Here is a 14,268-nt window from a genome sequence, read left to right as displayed (position 1 = left end):
ATACACCTTGGGCTCCTGCCCCGGTACCGGTGCGCCGCGCGCCTGACGCGTGCCACTTGAAGCACTAAACAAACAGTGAGAGGAGAGGGGTTTTTTACGAGAAGGTGAAACAGACTCATAGAAGTCCACACCGAACTCAGTCTGATGCATTTCCAGGTGGACAGTCACGCGTTTTGTTTTGGGTTTGTTTTGGGTTTGTTTTTGTTTTTTACAGGTCAGCTAAAATATAGAGGAGCGAGAGAAAACACAAACTGTGCATAAAATCTATTCACAAAGTGAAGTGTGCGACGTTCTCTCTGCCCGATCCTGATTCTGGTCCCTGTCTGTGCCATTTCTTTACACACAGCCGTTCGTTTGCGGGACTTTGTAAAATTTTCCACTTTGCGCGCCTCATCGGCCGCACAAGCGGAACGAGGAGGCGCAAATCCTCGGTCTGTGCGCGTAACTGGACTCTCTATGCGGGACTGAGAGGTGCATAACAAGAAAACGCGCACAAACTCCAACACGCTCTCTCGCGTCTTTGCGCATGCACGCACAACTTTGCGCACTAAACAGAATTAGGATTGTTTTGGGGTTCAGTTTTTGCGGGTGAACTTCTTGCGTGTGTGTGCGCGCACTCTTTTCTCTTCCCCCTTATTCTGGGCACCCGTGCATGCGCGCCTTTAGAGGGGATTGCCATAAATAGTTCAAATTTTCTGTGGCATTCACATTCAGGCACACACACACAGATACACGCACACACACACACACACACACACACAGATACACGCACGCACACACACACACACACACACACACACACACACACACACACACACACACACACACACACACACACACACACCACCTCCACTTTCTCCTTCAAAGCCCAGCCGGAGAGTTTAGAAAAGAGGCGTGGGTCCTATTCAGCGTCCCCCCTGCGCCCCTCCGCCCTGCCTGATCTTTCTGAAACATATATCCACGCTGTTAGCGGGCTTCCACAGTCTAATTATCGTTTTGTGAGGACTCTCTCTCTCTCTCTCTCTCTCTCTCTCTCCGCTGCTGCTCGTCGTCCAGAGGCTGGGAGGGCACTCACTTTACTCGAGGGGCCTTCCACTCAAAGCTGGGTGTAATAATTAATATGACATCTGTCTACCCGAGTTCCCTCTTTAACCACTTTCTGTATTTTTTCCCTTTTTTCTTTGGTGTTGGTGTGTGTGCGGGGCGGGGGGGGGGGGGGGGGGGGGGATGCGAGGGATTATCTCTCAGTTTGTTTTGTGGCAGGCTCAGTCACCCAGAAAGACCGATAAACACTTCATCTCTACAAAAATAAATGTAATTCATCATAGTATCATATCATTTATTGTTTTTTGTTTGTTTGTTTTTTTAAACTGAATTATAATTATGGCTGACAAAGTTAAAAATAACTCTTCTGCAGTGGAGCTTCTCTTCTCTTCTAGAATGTTTGGCTTCACACTGATTTAACTCTCTCACGCCTGCGTCGTTTATTGCTTTACAGGTAAAGTTGTAATTAACGGGCGCCCTCTAGAGGACAGCAGTGGACGTTATCACCGAGAAGTAAATCCTCCCATCCTGCCCTGTTTCAGATTGATAGATAGATAGATTCCACAAGAGAAATTCTTGTGTTAAATAAGCAACAATGTTAAAATAAAATAAAAACAAACAAACCCGAATTTAGTTAAAAGGACTGACACTGTGTAAGAGAGAAGTGCAAATTGCATTAATAAATAATATGTGGACTATGATCTAATAACATCTGCAAGTTTAAATAACTTTTTTTTTTCTAATTTTAGCTTATGTTTATGTTTAATAGCTAGTTTTCTTCACTTTGAGTGTTCGTTTTGGTGCTTTTCACGCTTTAATATGTTTTAATATCATGTTTGTTTGCAAAATGTTTAAATTAATAAGATAACGATGAGATTTACTTTTTCACCAACTTGGGGAAGATTCAATAGATCACCAGGTGCATGGTCTGGGTACATAATGTAAGGCAAGAACGAAAATCAAACTATTTGAAAGTATGCACTTACGCTCATTGACCGCCAGGTGTCAGTATTTCACAGCGTACGTAAACTAGCTCAGTTTTAAAAGCTCTCTTTCTTCAAACATACACATGTGCGTACATGTTTTTACTACTACTAATAAAATATATATATGGAAACAGGAACACGTCCAGGCAGATCAGTGCTTTGGTTTGCGGATCACCTTTTATGTCTCTGCTACGATCCCGTAGATATTAGGTCACGTGGTTTTGTTTACTAGGAGGAGGCGGTGAGCGCGTGAATGAGGTAGCCAGAGCAGTATCGGTAAATCAGCGGCCGTAAAGGGAATACAAAGACTATCAGCTATGCGCTCTCTGAACTATGTGCACCGGGTTAGCTTAGACTTCACAGGGACTCTGTTTCCTCACGCCATCTGTCTGGGAGACGCAGACAACGATTCGGTACGGAAGCTAAGCTAACTTTTGTTTATTATTGTTATCGTTAATGTTTGTTTTGTCTTCTCGGACCTCTTGAATGCAGACTTTTAAATGTTTAAATTAAATTCTAAATATATTTAGTAATGTATTTATTTATGGTTTGATAACTAGACTTTTTGCAGTCTGTTCTTATTATAATAAGTCTTGAGTCACCGCTCATTTCTTTCTCCATCTTGCTTCCAAAGAGGAAGAAATCCTGGTACTTTTTTCAAGTTCTCCTTGGTTGTTCGGACACTGGCTGCTTTTTAACTTATTTTCAGTTGAGTGCTGTTTGCTTCCTGATCTTTTTCATTTTTACCTGACTGAAAAAACAATTAAAAAGGCACCACACTAAAGGGATGAATCAGTGCTGTGTCTGCACATGACAACTTAGGGTTTCAGCCAGTGTCGTGTTAGAGAACTCACATTTTGATCCACTATTGCTGATGTGTGCCAAATTACCTGGAAAACATCTGATTGGCAGTGGCTCTGTTTATCAGCATGACAGTGATTCCAAACACAAACACATCTATTCCCCATTTTCCTAGCAAAATATAATGATGTTTTGTCTCACAATTAATGACTTTTTAGCTTCTCAGTTTAGAATTTGTCTTGATCAAGAAGAGTAAAAAAAAAAATTTTATGACCTGTGTTACCTGATTGTTCAACTGCTCCACTAACACGGCTGTCTCCCTTCTCTGCAGCTGAACGAGCTGGTCGTAGGAGACACCAACGGAAAGCTGCTTGTTTACAAGAACGATGACTCCAAACCTTGGATCACAAGGTCCTGCGTGGGCATGGTCAGTGCAGGTGCTAGAAAAATCCTTTTGTGTCATGTGATCTGTGGCTCATGTGGTGTGTTGTGCTTTCCCAGCTGACCTGCGTTGCTGTTGGAGATGTGTGCAACAAAGGAAAGGTGAGAACAGAGAAGTCAGAAGCTGCATATTGTCTGAAGGTTTAGGATTTGATGTGACGGCGTGTTTTTATTTTAATTTTTTCTGTGTCAGAACTTCGTGGTTGCCGTGGGCGCAGAGGGCTGGTTTCACCTCTTTGACCTCACAGCTGCTGCCGCGAGCAAGGCAGACTCATCCAGCCAGCACGAGTTTCAGTCACCTGATGACCAGAAGCCCTTCCTCACCCAGCACATTCCCGCCAACACCAAAGTCATCCTCATCAGTGATATTGGTAAATTCTCGCTAAATTCTTCTGTGATAAATGTGGATTTTTGTGATTTTTGAGTGCAGCGTGTGCGTGTCTGCAGATGGAGATGGGCGCTGCGAGCTGGTGGTGGGATACACAGACCGAGTGGTGCGAGCCTTTCGCTGGGAGGAGCCGTCTGACAGCTCTGATGCAGGGCCTGGTCAGCTGATTCTGTTGAAGAAATGGCTTCTGGAGGGACAGGTGAGCTCAGGTGTTGTTTCTTACCAGCATGTGAAATCACTAAACTTGATTTGATGCGGGGGGGGGGGGGGGGTATTTTCTGGGCACACTCTGGACCCCTTTGTACAAACTGAGCATCATTTAAACCCCACGGTCTACCCGAGTGTTGTTCCAGACCACATCTATCCCTTGGATCACAGTGCACACATCTCCTCATGTACTCTGTACTTCACAGGCTGTCATCAGATCTCAGTACAATAGAGCACCTTTGGGATGTGGTGCAGAGGGAGATTTGCGTCATGGATGTGCAGCCAACAATTATGCAGCAGCTGTGTGATGTTATCATGTCAGTAAGAACCAAAATCCCTGAGGAATGTTTCCAGGACCTTTTTAAATCTGTTCCACAAAGAATTAAAGCACTTCTGAACGCAAAAGAGGGTGCAGTCTAGTGCCAGTAAGGTGCACCTTATAAATAAACTACTTTATATTTTCTCAGCAAACTTTAATGAAAACTTTCACCACTAGGTGGCAGCATTTTACCAAATTATTTTAGCGTAGTCCACCCCAATGAGCGGTACCTCCGCCTGTGTAGACGTGACATTATTTCGTATTACCACTGTGAAAACGTTCAGTTCAGTTCAGTTCATTTTTATTTCAAACATTTCAAACATGTGCCTTCACAATCATTACAAACTATTATTCCATTAGACAGAAAACCCATAAAACCATGGCGAGCTGACCTTAGTAGGTACTGATGGAAAAGGGCGTTTGGGCACTCAAGGCCCTCCATAGATGAGACCTAGCTGAATAAATAATCAGGTATTGGCTGTTCTGCAGGTGGACAGTCTGTCAGTGAACCCGGGTCCAGAGGGGTTACCTGAGCTGATGGTGTCTCAGCCAGGCTGCGGCTACGCCATCCTGCTCTGCTCCTGGACGCAACAGGACTCCTCCGACTCTGGCGACGACACCCCCACCACGCCTGGGAGGTAGACGCCTCCTCCATTATAATGTGAGTGTCGGTTAGATTGATTGATGGACTGGATTAATTTAGCGTGATTTCCCTCCTCACAGCGAGGGGCCCTCCAGAGACGTAGTTCTCCATCTGACCACCGGGCGGATACACAACAAGAACGTTTCCACTCACCTCATCGGCAGCATTAGCAAAGGTAGACGCTCTTACCAGCCGGCTCGTTTTACACTCGCACCTACGCTTGTTTACTGGGTCGCTGATGAGGTAAATAATGTGGGGACAGAGGGCGTCTGCAGGTAAACCCGGGCCCTGTCGCTCACCTGGAGACACTTTTAAACTGCAGCTGAGTCTCGTCTCAGTGGGTTTCTTTAGGTGTGTTGTAATTGTACAATTTCTTTAAGTCTCCTCTTCTCATCATCCTGCTGAGATGCAGAAACACAGATGATGCAAATGATTTCCTTTCATACTGCGATCGGTGTGACAGTAAAAACATATAAAAGTGCGTTTGATATGGTTTTAAAAAAACTCACAAAAAAATGGCTGATTGCATATTAATAGAAGAATTCAGTTTTTTTGTGTGTGTGTGTTTTTTTGTTTTTTTTTTTTACAGGATCCAAGGAAGAGTCGTCAACGTGTGGACTGTTTGCTCTCTGTACTTTAGATGGTAGGATGGGAATTTTAAACACTTAAAATTCACATCTCTGTGGAGAAGTCTGTGCTTTTCTATCAACTAGAACAAGCTGGTTAAGCAGGAGAAAGAGTTTTTTAATTTGTTGGCTAAAATGCATATGACAGTGACAGTCTGTACACAACAGCAGTTTTTAGCCGTGTTGATTTATTTTTGACCATTTTTAAGGCCGACCTGTTTTCTGCCTCCCCGTGTCACAGGGACGCTGAAGCTGATGAACAGTTCGGAGCAGTTGTTGTGGTCGGTGCAGGTGGATCATCAGCTGTTTGCCCTGCAGAAGCTCGACGTCACAGTGAGTCTCTGCGACAGGCCGACACTCGTGGACGCTTTCAACTTTTAACAAAAATATAAACCTTTTGTTTGTTTTTGTTTTTTTAGTTTCCAGTGAAAAACAGATGTTTTGCTAACTCGTCTGTTTTTAATGTTCTTACGTGTGTTATTAGAAATTGTTGGAGCTGATGGGACTCATTTAACTAACATTTAACTTAAAATGCAGATAAAGCCGGCAGGAAGTCAGACGTAACAACAGCACAGAGAAGCCATTTAGTTTTCAAAATAAAACCCCCCGTGTAGGCTACACGTGACATTGCAGTCATGCAGCCGCTGTCGAGAAAGTCTCTCTGTTCTTCTCGGCACTCATGGGTATTTCAAGTTAGTCACTTTAGTTTATACTATACCAGTTTGATCTCCATTAAGCCACCACAGCAAGAACAATATCCGACCAAATTCAGATTTTTACCCTTTACCCTGCTCACTTAAAAACTTTTACCAGACAACTGTTTCTACTCGATTACATGCTGAATTAATTCAGAAATGAGCGTTTGCCTTTGTGTATGCGCTCAGCTACGCAGCAACCCTGTGTGCGTCTGTGTTTGTGTCTTCTTCCAGGGGGACGGCAGAGAGGAGGTGGTGGCGTGTGCTTGGGACGGTCAAACCTACATCATCGACCACAATCGGACCGTGGTGAGGTTCCAGTTCGACGAGAACGTCAACGCCTTCTGTGCAGGTGAGGGACGTCACACCACCTCCTCCTTGTTTTTGCTCCGCCGTCGTTTTTCTGTGACGGTCACAGACACTCGTCAAATTTTCGGCTAATGCGACGACGCGCCACTCGGACCTTTCCAACAGTAGATCTAAATCTGCAGCTTTGTCCAACTTATAATGCGACTTTCAGCTCACTGTTGAATTTTTGGCTTTCACGTTAACTCACTCAGCTCAGTATTGATGGTGAGCTTAAGGCAAAGAGAATAAATGATAAACAGACATGTGTATGCTCAGATCTGTGCTCTGTAAATCGTTTACACATTTTTGCAGGTAAATCCACCTGGAGTCTTCTAATCCTCTGGATTAGCGGAGTTGCTGAACATCCATAAATCTGTTGATTCTGCTTAATGTGTCTCTGAGCCTCTCGCAGCGGAGCTTTCAGCAGCTGAAGACACAGATATTTCCCTCAGGCTGTCCACACAGCTCCAGATTAATGCAGATGAAACCATTTTTCACTTGAGGTTCTGACTGTTTGAGGAGAAGGTGTTTGGAATATTTTCCACCGTTTTCCTCTCTCAGCAGGAAATGATCTGCTTTACACTTCTGGATTTGAGGTTAAGGTACCTAAATGTTTGACAACACCTCAGCTACAACTCCTCCCAGGCTCTAGCTTCAAACTCCTTTTAGTTCATGGGCCACAAACATGTGCGTACTGGGCCAGAGATAACAAGCTAAAACTGTGAGCTCAGGTGAAGGACAGCTCTTTACCCCACACCCTTAATAATAACCAGAAAACTGAAGGTTCTCAAATTAAATGACTGAACCCTTTAGAAAATGACTGCATTGTCATCAGTATATCTCAGCTTTCCCACATGTTACATTACATTTTGCAGGTTAGTGGAAAATCATTTTTGTAGCTAAGTGACGAGGATATTTATTACACTAACAGTTCAAACAAGATGTGAAAATCCTCTGGACTTTTCATATATTTTCACTCCCGTGGCCTCACTGCAGTTTTCGTGCTCTCTACAACCTGATTTCTTACCTTAGTCCAGGCGTTTGTAACCTCAAACAAAGGTGGAATTTCAAACCTGCTCCACCAGATGGCAGCATAGAACTTTAGCCTCGCCTTGCTTTGAGCTTTTCCTCCTCTCCTCTCTCTGTCTTTCTTATCTGTGCTGTCAGATCTCTCTGCAGTGTTTGGACAGTTAATCTGAGGCGCCTAGTGTGACATGTGTGGTTTTAAGTGGATTAAAGAAAGAGACAAAAGACGCCTGAGATCTCTGATTCCAGCCATTTTTGCTGCTTTCCACCTGCTGAGTTTAAATGAGGTGTTCAGGCCTCACTCCCCTCTGCTCTCAGCTCCTCAGACAGATCAGACTTGTTGTGTTGTGTGGAGGCTACAGTAGCCCGGCAGCGGAGGATTGCTGATTTGTTTATTTGTATTCACAAAGCACGGTCCCTCATATCACTGCCACCACCTGTTGAGTAAAAACTGTGTGTAAGATTCTCAGGTTTTCTCTGGTTGCAGGTCAGTACACATGTAAGGAGGGCAAAAACGGGCCCTGCCTCGTCTATGTCAGCTTCAACCACAAAATCTACATCTACTGGAAGGTGGAGCTGGAGCGCATGGAATCCACCAACCTGCTGCGAGTGCTGGAGGAAAAGCCCGGCTTTAAAAGCCACCTGAAGATGCTGGGAGTCGGTAAGTACGTCGGCAGCTCAGCGTTCGGAGTCAAGCACACACCTCCTCAGTTTGAGGGCGAATAAGAGCCCAACTGGGGCTCTGATCTGAATACTGATGAGGAGGAAGGAAGAAAATGACCCCACCATGACAGACTTTACAACTAACGAGGCCCTGCCAGCAAGTTCTTACTCTTCTTTAAAGAAACAGTTTGCAGCACAGTCTCTGCAAGAATTCCTATTGATCACCAAACAAATATAACTAGGATATTGTAAACTGGTTAGATGTAACGTTGGGTATTAATTGAGTGTTAATTCAAGTCTTGTGGCTTTTTCTACACGTCGCTGTAGTGTCAGTTTATGCTCTCCTCCTGCAGGCACACACTTTAGCTGCTTCTGGCTGTATTATAAAAACTGGTTGTTTATTACCCAGCCTTTCCCTTTGACTGCTCGCTTTACATGCAAATATAGCTGAAATTAAAGAACAGTTACCATCTACAGTGTATGTGGTTAAAATGAACTGCGTGTCGCTGCGATGTATGCATCTGAGTTTTTTTCTGCCCAGTGTTCTCCATTAGAGGCCTCAAGTTGGTGCAGAGTACACAGTCACGGTGCAACTGTAAATGTGGGGAGAAGTAAATGACTGTGGTCCTGCTTACGCTTCCAGTCGTCTTCCTTATCTGTTGTTTAATCGTTGCTGTCCATCTGCCATCTACAATTTCCAGTAGTTTGAAGGAAAAGAAGGTAAACTGTTCTCTAGGTGTCGATGGTTTTAGCTGCCTCACCCTGACCTCCTTGAAATGTCAGCAGCAGCTCTGAGGCGCTCCCCTGCTGCTTTTTCACCATAATAAGCTCCCTTTAGCCAAGCGCTGATTATGAGTTTGCCAGTTCTCCATCACAAAGAGGGGAAGGTTTCTAAATCAGCTGCTCCTACGTGGGCATTTTCAAATTTGTGACGGACGAGTTCAAACATCAGCTTGTAAAGTGTCAGCGATGTTTGCTGAGCGGTGCAAGGTAAGCGGCGCATACCTGACATCAAAGTAGAGATGAAGGTGGGAGGCTGACTGTGAAGTTAGGCGTTTATGTCCACAAAAAGTCATATTTATCCAGTGTGTAGTTCAGGACTAAATATAGCTGCTCACTGATGTATTAACTCACTTAATCTGCAGCTGTTTCCCAGAAGGTTCTGAAATTTAGGGGCAGATGTTCCCAACAATAGTGTCTGATAGTCACACACAGAATACCTCAGCACAGTGCCGTCTCTTAAAGATTCACTGGGATTTTAAAAAAATCCCTTTTACGATGTGGTGTGACCGTTTCCAGGACCTTTTCAATGATGCGCAACCAACAACAAAGTCGTCGGCCTACAGGGAACCAACATAAGTGATCTGAAGTAAATACAATGAGTGGATGCTTAAGACCTCTTTCAAATCTGATTTCTATTTCTTTCGCAATCGAGGCCTGGAGGGCAGTGCAACGCATTGGAGGGAAAGCTGAAATAGCATCTACTTTCACCCCAGTTAACAGCCTAGATTCAATATGAAGGGTATTTTTTCTTCTGGAGACAGATAACAGACTATGTAAACAACTGTATTAAAAATGTTGAGTACTCTGACATTTAAAAGCATGCTGTGTAAATTTTCAGTGGGTGTTGCGGGATTAGTGATCCTAAACTGGGACAGACCTGAGAGAGGGAATTGAGATCACAGAAAGTATGTGAGAGGACAATTGGAATAATGATTTGTACCAATTTAGAGCACTGCAGCTTAAAATCCTGCACTCAAATTCAATGCTATGACTTCACCTTCATATCCTATGTGTAAAAGAAATACTGGAAGCATTACACACTGGAAAATATTAAGGATCATTTTAAAAAGTGCAGAAGATCTTAGTCTCGTCTCCTTGTTCTCCCAAGTATTTACATCTATACTGGTATTCGATGGCAAATGCCAATCGGGCTCAATGGTGCCGGGCAGCGAGCACAGGGCCCACTGATTGTTTGCTCAGACATTCACACTTGTGGCCTCGTGGAGGTTATATTGTAGCTCTGGCAGTGCTCATCCTATTCTTTGTTGCACAAAGGAGCAGCTACCTGTCCTGCTGATGTGTTAAGGCCTTCTACGGCCCTGTAAAGACTGTTTAGACTCTTGAGACTGTGCTGTAACACTGACTCTAGCCAAATGCAAAACTACTTAACAAATGTAATACTTCTTGGAGAAGTCAGAAATGAATCAGGAATAAATAATAATCAACCACTTAAAACTAATTCTTCTGTTTAGGAAAACAAATGCAATTTAGCATCTTAATGTCTCAAAAAATAATAATGTGCTGGTTTGATTAGTAGGTTTATATTTGAAAGTCTGCCAAATAATAAACTAAAGGTTTAAAGCAAATATTCTTGAGTATAAACTAAAATATTTGCATTATGAATGTAAATTGCACGATGATTGATTATTACTTCCACAAAAAGGCTGAAATTTAGGGGGGGGGTTTTAGCCTTTTTCCCCTATGTAAGACTTCTTACGATTACCCAATAGAAGATGCAAGCTAACATCTTTTCCATTTGAGCTTGAAACAGTCGATATGAGTCGATATGATCTGCGCCTTTGTTTGTGTAAATTCCTGTTTAATCCCGGTGACATCAACAGGCTGTGAAAGGCTGCGAGCTGTGATTGGTCGATCTCCAATATGTCATCAGTCACGGCCATAATGTATGGCTTTCCTAATTGTGTAATCTGACATGGTGCCTATCAGACCGTGCCCGAATGCACCGTGAACGTTTGTGGAGTCATTTCCTGTGAAGTCATGTTAATCTGGTCACATGTCAGTTAGGGCTGCCACGATTAGTCGACTAGTCACGATTATGTCGACTATTAAAATCGTCGACGACTAATTTAATAGTCGACGCATCGTTTGAAGCTTTGTAAGATCACAAAGGACGCAGGAATGAGTAGTAGGATTTAAGGGTGTAATAACGGACTGAGACAGAAGATGGCAGCACTGCATGTACAAGGATGCCAGCTGCCGTTAAACCCCGAAGAAGAAGAAGCTGTGTCCCAGAATTCATAGCGCAGCCCAGCGCAGTTGTCAACAATGGCGGCAGCTAGTTAGTTTTAACTTTACTCTTATTATTCTTTCTGGGTCACAAAATAAACGTTTAACATATTTTCAGGCGAGAATGTAGCTGTGTAAACCTCAAATATCTGCTCAGTTTATCAAGACACCACATATTTTCAAAAGCTCTCCGACGTTTTCGGAGACGTCTGTTACCCACTAGCTCGTTAGCTGGGCGGGGGCAAGGCTAACTAGAGCCGTGAGAACACCGGACTCCCGGCAAGTCGTTTTCAAACCCACCACTGTCTTTCGCTACTCAGGTTAAACATGATATTTAAGTCACTTAGATAACTTAAAATGTTATTGTTTGGCTTTCTTTAGTATTTTATTTGTTCCTGAGTAAATCGGTTTGGCTAAGATTAAAGTTATAGTTTTTGCACAGCTAAATAAACTTCAAGCAGACAGCTGATCATCAGAAGTTTGAGACGCTGGATAATATACTCCGGTGTCCTGTTATATTTTAGAAAGCAAGGAGTTTATTAAACTTCACCGAAACAATCTGCAAATTTCATTAAAAATTAATAAACTACCATCTTGTCTTTATTTTTAGTTAGCACAAACACTTCAAGCTGTAAGCTAATGATAGTTATATAAGACCAGATGCTGCTGGTGCAATAAGCTGTACGCTGTACGTCCAATGGATGATGATCTGATTAGTCGACTAATCAAAAATAATCGGTGACTAGTCGACTATCAAAATAATCGTTTGTGGCAGCCCTAATGTCAGTACTCCGGTTTCAGCGGTAACCGTCACATTGTGTTTCGCCTCCACAGATGCTGATGATCCGGCCGCAGTGCGAGCCCTGGTGGCAGATGTTCTCTACAAGGATGCGCAAACGTAGCTCGGTGACATGCATCACCACGCTGCCTTCTCTGTTTTCCCCCTGACTGTAAATACTCTGTAAATAAACACTGACAGACCGTCTTCTGTGCTGCTGCTCTTGTTACTCGCGCTCCCCAACAGATAGATGTTGGGGTTTGGGTTTCTGATCGGCTCGCCACTGGCTGTTATCTCAGACCTGCACGCTGCCTCTGTCATTGGTATTCTGTCCGCCCAGGTTGCTTTTAACAAGGTGGGCAGAGGATGAGAGCAATGAGACATAATGCAGGGGAAATGCTGCACTGTTTAACCTGCTGTTTTCACCGGTAACTATGTGAATCTGGGAGCGAGGGGAGGGCGGGGGATTAGCAGAAGCTTTATGTGGCCGTCAGTCAGCGTTGACAAGCGGCTGAAAAGAGCTCCCCAATCAAACAGCAGTGCCTTCCTATTATTCATTCCCTGTAGTGTCTGAGAAAATTCTCCTATCCAGTGTATCATCTCAGACATGAAGCGCTTCTGATTATGCATAACACGATTACTTACATTTGACTAGCAGTGAGTTAGTAGTGTTGAAGTGATGATGGGAAGGACTGGGGGAATCTCCCACTGTTCCCAATGGGAGGATCCTATTACCACCTGTGTCGACTGCCTCTGTCTTTCCCATGCAATATTAATAAGATGAGCATGTGGCTCAGGTGTCCTGGTAGCCTCTTATCTCTCCTGCCCTTTAGAGACTTACAAAAAGAAGGCTTTCCTTTGAGGACCAAGTCCATGAACTTTTTCTTAGTCTTGTTTTGTTTGCATCCCATCTAAGAAAAATCCAGCAGTTATAATTTCTTCTTAATCCACTCTTAATCACGTGATTGTCTGCATTAGCTTCAGCTAAAGATAAAACTCCTTCAGTGGAAAAAGTTGATGAGGTGAAAGATATTTTACATTTTGAAATAAAATTTGAATTTTTTTTTATTTTTTTAAAAAAGGAAAAGAAATGATCACGCATATAAAGGAAAGTGCAAAACAGCCCAGTGGATCATTCTGGTGGCAAGTTTGGAGGCAATTATAGCAATGTGGGACACAGAAATGCATAATCTGTTCTCTAATTGTTTGTAGGATGATGTATTCTTTGTGGGCTTTACTAAGATTTTAGTCAATCCCAAAAATGCTGAAGGGAATTGAACTTATTATTTATTTATTTTTACATTTAAAAAAAATTGTCTGCAGAAGCAAGTCTCACTGCAGTAAAATTAATATTCTATACTTTAGTTGTTTTCCTCCTGTGGTCTGGAGACATAACAACTCTGGAGATGAGAGTGTGGTTGTCTGCTTCTCTGTCAGCCAAGTGACCAGTCCTCGGTGAATCCCACCTCTCCCGTTTAGCTGCAACCCTAAATGAGACGAGTGATCAAGAAGATGGATAATTTTGCCATCATTTCTTTGGGTAAGCACTAAGCCCAAAGAGGTTGACGATGGTAAACCATGGATATGACAGTTTACAGAGAGTTTGTTTGCTCTAATCTGGATTACTGGAAACAAACACCTCTTCTGCATCAGCGAACCAACAAATCAATGATAAAACCACTAATGCAGCAGCCTCACTTAGCGCCTGCCCCAGAGGAGCTGTTGGCTCACAGATGATGAGAATAAGGACTTCAACACGGACCAAACAATGCTAGCTCTTAAATGTAGCTTGATTGCTGTTGACCAGTTGTGTATATATCTATTGGCTCTACTAGAATGAGAGTCTTGAGTGCATGGGTTCCCAGATCTTTTCCAGCTAATTACTGATAAGGACTGCTATTTCCACATTGTGTGTGTGAGTTTGAAAGCAGAGCAGCAGACTCTTGCACAAATTTCCTAAATTCCAGGCTGAATAGACGAGAAATGTTTCAGGAAGTCAAAACGTGTCACTGGGTTGTTGGTGAACCTGAAAATGACCACAAAGCAATCAGTTTCATAAAATTGTAGTGATTATAGGCAAAATAACTATTAGCAATGTGAAGTGTGTGGTACTTATATCAGATGGTTATCTTAAAAAATCACAACCAAGACTATCCACAAGCAACAAAGTGATGCACGACAAGCAAATTGTTTTTGTGCTGCATCTCTATTTGATAGCTTAAAGGCAGAGGTGGGACCAAGTCATTGTTTTGCAAGTCTCAAGTAAGTCTCAA

General features: G+C 43.1%; 1 protein-coding gene across 1 annotated transcript; it reads left to right on the top strand.

The window, feature by feature from the left end:
* The first annotated feature begins 2,161 nt into the window (after positions 1-2,161).
* itfg2 (integrin alpha FG-GAP repeat containing 2) lies at positions 2,162-12,202 on the top strand. The gene is made up of 12 exons (XM_026147643.1): positions 2,162-2,443; positions 3,163-3,258; positions 3,333-3,374; positions 3,466-3,643; positions 3,720-3,859; positions 4,676-4,824; positions 4,910-5,004; positions 5,419-5,472; positions 5,697-5,788; positions 6,385-6,502; positions 8,012-8,185; positions 12,052-12,202. Exons 1-12 carry the CDS (start codon positions 2,348-2,350, stop codon positions 12,117-12,119), a joined length of 1,302 nt encoding a protein of 433 aa, XP_026003428.1. The 5' UTR covers positions 2,162-2,347; the 3' UTR covers positions 12,120-12,202.
* Positions 12,203-14,268: the final 2,066 nt, after the last annotated feature.

The sequence above is a fragment of the Astatotilapia calliptera genome, chromosome 17, assembly GCF_900246225.1.
Source record: "Astatotilapia calliptera chromosome 17, fAstCal1.2, whole genome shotgun sequence".
NCBI classification, from domain to species: domain Eukaryota; kingdom Metazoa; phylum Chordata; class Actinopteri; order Cichliformes; family Cichlidae; genus Astatotilapia; species Astatotilapia calliptera.
Note: the sequence above shows the minus strand (reverse complement) of the source record. Positions and strands in the feature narration are given on the sequence as shown.

Excerpts from the sequence above, each read along its gene's own strand:
- itfg2 (XM_026147643.1), top strand. The coding sequence starts at position 2,348 with ATGCGCTCTCTGAACTATGTGCACCGGGTTAGCTTAGACTTCACAGGG. Across the intron at positions 3,375-3,465 it reads ATGTGTGCAACAAAGGAAAG|AACTTCGTGGTTGCCGTGGG; the intron begins GTGAGAACAGAG and ends TTTCTGTGTCAG. Across the intron at positions 4,825-4,909 it reads ACCCCCACCACGCCTGGGAG|CGAGGGGCCCTCCAGAGACG; the intron begins GTAGACGCCTCC and ends CCCTCCTCACAG.